Below are 5,773 nucleotides of genomic sequence, written 5' to 3' on the forward strand. Positions count from 1 at the left end.
CTGCATGAATAGGAACGTTTTGATTTAAATCTTGGTGCTCGATAGGATTAAGTAAAAAGAAGTTTTTCCTTACCATATAAGAACAGTTTCAAATGTGTAGTTTGGACCACCTCTGCCTACCCTCAAACAGAACTGGCTTTGACATGCAATGAACAAATCCATTTCCAAATGCCACAGAAAATTTGAATGACCACTTATAGATGGTCCCTTTTCGACTTGGACTTGGCTAAGGCATTTTCATGCTTGTCTGATGCACAGCAGATGGATTCACTGTTTCAAATGCAGTTTCTAAAAACTACTCTGAAAAGGTGATCATGCATGCCCCTGTAATATCACAGTCCATACGACCGCAGAGTATGTACTAGCTGCCCCCTTTCCTGCAAGAATGGAGTTGAAAAGCAGTTTACAGGTCTTCAACTCTTAACAGGTAGGTGTACAAGTAGTCAGGATTCTTGATCTCTCCAAAGAACATACATAATTTCAAAATCCTAGATGTGCTTCTTACACTATAGATCTGATCTACCACTATCTGAGAGTGTCATTCCCTTCAAGGTTCCATACCTACATTTCCATCACAGTAGAGAATGCATGATCTATTGAGAGGAAAGCCTCTATATCACACTCAGACGCGTTTGGCTAAGTAACATGTAATTCTGACGTATCTCTGTATTTCAGAGAAGGCTGCATTAGAAAGGTGGGGATTAACTTGAACCACCACAACTGTTAACACCTAAAAGAGGCAGTGGCTGAGAATTAGCACTTGACTTTGTTTGTATATTGGTCCTCCATACGGACATACTAAGAGGGGAAGCCTAGATCTGGCCAAACAGCGATATATTTATATTTTAAAAGAAGCCTAGCTTCTTTTCCTAGACAGCATATGAGATTAAAAAAATCTAAGTCTAAAAAGGATGCAAGATTGTAGTCTGGTAAATATGCACCTTCAGGGGTCGAGAACTTACTGGCATAATGTGAGCTCCCCTAGAAATGAAGGGGTGACTTGTCTAATAGCCAAGCTGGCAGAGGTACTTAATTCACAGACTTGTGATGGGGGGGTGGAGAGGGGAGGGGGAAGGGAGGTGACAAAAATGCAGCTTTCCATCTTGCTTCACCTGTGTAGATAAAAATCTTATTGGACCTTTTAGCACAGATATGACTAAGTCCCATATCCAGAAAAATGCTATGGTGGCAAAATCCTATTTAGGTATCTAATTCTTACTGAAATCACGATTGAAATCAATGGCAGTTAGGTGCTTAACTTTGTGGATTTAGGGTTGGCAAATATAACCTGGAGCAACAACTAGCCCAAGGACTATATAAATATATTTTATGGTTTGTTTCTCACCATAAGTTTAAGAGGCTTCCTGTACTTTTTGCCATGTTAAGGTATAAAAATAAGCTTCTAGAAAAGAAATGAAGATCCTGAAACAGTTCTGGGAGTAGGGACAAGGTCCCCAAAGAAACCATGAGCAGTTGGATGTTGATTTTGCATAGGTCCTGGATAGAGTGAAAAGCCCCAAGAATGACAGATGAAAACATTCTTTGTGAGAATGTTTTATTGTCTGGACATATGACAATAGATTCTGTCTTTCAGATTCTTTATTCCTAAAACAACTGATGTCTTAAGGATGTCAGTGCTTTCCAAGAGTGAATTCATTTTGTATGCCAAGCCTACAGAATGAAGAACATGGAACATGACATTTCAGCACAGTGTCTCCTTAAGGACTTAGCTATGGTTAACAAGCGTATTTAAACAATACATGTAAGAATACATGCACTGATTTTTCCAATATTGTGGTCCTGCTGGCACAGCACTCGTGAGGAAAACCACTCTAGAAACAAAACAAAACAAAAATCTTACTTAAAATGATAATGGACCCTAATACTGGGGCAAGACAGCAGTGACAGTTCCATGTTCTCTGACATCTTCATCACCAGCACCTTCAATGGGCTCTTGGTGCTTTCATGAGATAGAGGCAAAGAATGCTCTAATGTAGATGAAGCTTTTTAAGACTCCCAAGACCCAGGAAAGCCAATCCAGCTCTGACTGTGGGATCCTTGTTGAAGCACCTATCACTTCCAGAAACAATTTTACAAGAGAAGTCCTTTTGCCTGGAATTTTGCACCATTTTATGCTTGGATATTGTAGGAGGTTTAAAAGCCATGGTACTTGATACTTGCACCTAGTGGGGAAGACATCATAGCCTTCAGTTGAGAGCCATTCCCCAAGGCTTAAGAAGCACTTTTCTTCACTATATGAACTGAGAAATGTCATCGACACAAGGAAAAAAAACCACCTTGTTAAATCCTCATTTTAAGATAGGTCTGCCATGGTAAGGAAAAATAAAAAGATGAGAAACTAGTCAAAATTAAAACATACCACCATTTCTACCTAAACCTAAGACTAATAACAACCATTTGCCATTAGTTTTGCTGTCTACCACAATGAAAAACAATGGAGTTTAGCTCTGAGACTACTCTAGGTGAATACAGAAGACTATTAAAGGGAGCAGATTATTATAATGAAGGGAATGGAGGAATCACTTATCCTCTCTCAGCCCTTAAATACCAACTACTACTTTAAAAGGATCTGTGAGCACATGGTTAGACACCCAACTCCAACAGAGGGACATGGCATGAACGTAAACTTTGTTTATTCCCCACCCTTAGAGTATAACATATTAATAGCAACACTGCAAACTTCGCTATAAATGATACAGCCAGAAGTCAATAAGGAAATACTCCCCATCTCTTGAATGCCTAACCAGAACAGCAAAAGCTATTCTTCTATAGAGAGGAATCTATCAAGGTAACACCTTAACAGTTAAAACAATTGCCAAATATACCAGATCACAGGTCAGAAATAGAAGAGAAAAATGACACAATTAATGTCTGTATTGTGAAAACACTTAATGTGTGCCACCAGAGGTCAGTATAATCTGAAACAGACAGAACTACTCTGATTTACCTGTTCCAGATGAAAAGTCTAACAAAGAAAAATAAAAATTTATAAGTGAACTCGTGTGATGATACTAGTGCTTTGTAATTTATCTTTCTAGATCTTTGCAGTCCAGTTTGCAACTTCTATACACGAGTAAAAAAAGAGAAAGAAAAAAAAAGCTCTCCACAGAATAGAGACCACTCCAGCAATATTAATAACTAAAATAGTGCTATAAGAGCAGATCATTTTCTTAACAATATTCATAATATATTGTTTTTCCATCAAAATCAGCTCTTAAATTTTACCTCTTCACTTTTTTCAAAATGTGTTTTCCCATTATGGGTAGTAACATGTTACTGCATAGCAGACATACATTTGCTTATGTGATCCTTTGCTGTTGTGCTTCTTATTTTACGGTCCCTGCTACTCTGAAGAATTTGATGGTTATTAGTAATATATGTGCTGTTCAGATGCAGTAGGAATAATTCAGAATTTTTTTTTTCTTGCAAAAGGAAACATTTGTAGAAGGTTTTCAACCACATCAGGTCAGAACATTTAGACAAAATACAGATTTCCTCTCCAGGAATAGATGTTTTCTAACTATCACTATTTTAAATCATAAGGTTAAAAAGAAAGGAGTTACACATTGCCAAGGTCTTCCTTTACATTCTGTGTTGTATTTTCTCACCTCTGCTAACTAAATCTAAGTTTTGACAGTGTTCAGCCTTGCAGCCAAGTTCACTTTCCACACTTACTCATATCAGCAATACTTCTAACTTAAGAATCTAAAACCTATTTCTCATGCCTAATGATGATTCAGTTGTAAAAATTCAAGGCAGCTTGACCAGTTTAAAGACACCATCCTCAGAGTAACTAATTTAACCAGTTAACTTAGATAAGATGGCAAATCAAGCAAAAGTAAATGCAAGGTATGGCCCAGTGACCGAGCAATTATTTTGCTTTGAAGTGACTTTTCCCTTTTCTCTTAAGTGACCTTTAATTCTTTTTTGTGACAGCAGTTCCCAGGCTTTCCACTGCCAGCAACAGACTTCATGCCAGGGACATAGCTAGCATTAAGTGAGTCTTTATTCTCTCAGTGCACCTTAAAAGAGAATAGCTGGTAGGAATTCGGAACATATGCACGTGTGCACATATATGGGAACATGTCAGCACACATGCACATACATACACATACACACACGCTTTCAACCTCTTTTCAGTGTACAGGAAACCCACCGTATCCCCCTGCTTGGATGGGCGTTTTTGGAGAAGCACAAGCATACAGACTAAAATCCTCCGTCTGGAAACCAGCCCGGTTTAACGAGGGCTCAGATGCACTGCGGTGAATTTTTGGCAATGACCGGGCCAGAAGCTCAATGGAGGCAAGTATCTAAAATAAGTTAGAAAACAAGATAAAAATCAGATCTGGTACTGCAGAGTGGTAACATCACTGTAAAGTCAAGGGCAGAACATTGATTAATTCTAGGTAACAAGTTACAATCAAATTTAATTAAATCATCATTAAAAAAATGATTTAACATTTTGCATTTTCGTGTCTGTTGTATTGCCTCAGAAATCTAAAAAAAAATCCCTTTTGCGAAAACTACTTCATATTTCACCTTAACAAACACTTACTTTGCTGTGGGAGTCTGATGAAGACAGCAACATGGCTGCCTTTTGTTTACTTCTTTGTTTGTACAACAGCATCCACAATGTCACCAAAAATAAACACAGCTTTTAAAGCTGCTTGCTTAAAACCTCTACTGCATAGCCAGCAGGGAGAACTCATATTTGTTTTAATGCACTGAATCAACATTAAAAAAAGAAAACCCAAAATCTTTAGAATTCAAGGATATTTTCCCAGATAGAAACAGCACAAAAATATAGCACAATAAAAACTACCTGTCAATTGCTCTGTAGGACATGGGCAAACGTATATCTGGAACAATTTCAAAAGGGGAGGAAAAGTGCTATCCCATTTTGCCGTAACTGTTACATGCACTCTATAGCAATATAAGTGTAGCAAGCCTGCTCCAACTTTGATCTTGTATGAAGCAGAGTTAATGTAGCTCACTTGAATTGCTACAGAATCATGTGTACATGCGATCCTAAGCACCAGCTCCCCCTTCTCTTTGGAAGCCTTTAAAAATGTACATTTGTCCATCCCCATAGAATGTATAACACTGAAGTTAATGTGTTATTAACTGGATGTATTGGGAGTAGACCATCAATTCTTCATCAATGCATGAAAGCCAAACTGACAACATACAAGTCATTTTAATATTCTGCTGTACTGAATACATTTTGCCAACTACAGAATACTAACCATGGGCTAAACCAATGGGGGCCAACCTTTTGGTCAGGCATGCCACAAATTAAGTCCCACACCCTCCAAGTACCACTCCGATCCCCACTCGCTGCCTAATCTGCTGCTCTGCTTTCTGCTCCCTGGTCAATCTGCCATGTATCACACACAGAGGCTGCCTTTGCTATTTGTGGCACATGCGCCACATGTTAGCCACCCTTGTGCTAAACTATCAGTTCTACTATCTGAATGTGTAACTTGCGCCTAAGTTCAAAGGAACAATTGTGAACTGGATGACAAGTTCATACTGTATCTGCCTTTGCCTACTTCTCAAAGTTCCCCACAATCCAAACCAGGAACATTTCTTACTTGTGGAAAAAGGGGTCGCTCATCTCTCTTCTTTTTCAAGCACTCTGCCATTAGCCTCTTCATGGCTTTTGGACAATTACTTCGAACTTTACTGAGATCTGGAGACAGATATCCTCGTCCCACCATAAAAATGATCTTTGTTTTGAAAAGGAAAAGGG

At 38.5% G+C, this 5,773-nt stretch overlaps 1 protein-coding gene across 1 annotated transcript in view; it reads right to left on the minus strand.

Annotated features, from left to right (window-relative positions):
* BRAF (B-Raf proto-oncogene, serine/threonine kinase) overlaps positions 1 to 5,773 on the minus strand; it is a 148,661-nt gene that overhangs the window by 4,780 nt on the left and 138,108 nt on the right. The window contains exons 18-19 of the mRNA XM_006019543.2: positions 5,616 to 5,750; positions 4,178 to 4,331 (exon numbers count right to left, since the gene is read on the minus strand). Coding sequence (XP_006019605.2) covers positions 4,178 to 4,331; positions 5,616 to 5,750 — 289 coding nt within the window. The remainder of the gene's footprint in view (positions 1 to 4,177; positions 4,332 to 5,615; positions 5,751 to 5,773) is intronic.

The sequence above is a fragment of the Alligator sinensis genome, unplaced genomic scaffold (assembly GCF_000455745.1).
Source record: "Alligator sinensis unplaced genomic scaffold, ASM45574v1 scaffold74_2, whole genome shotgun sequence".
In the NCBI taxonomy this organism is placed as follows: domain Eukaryota; kingdom Metazoa; phylum Chordata; order Crocodylia; family Alligatoridae; genus Alligator; species Alligator sinensis.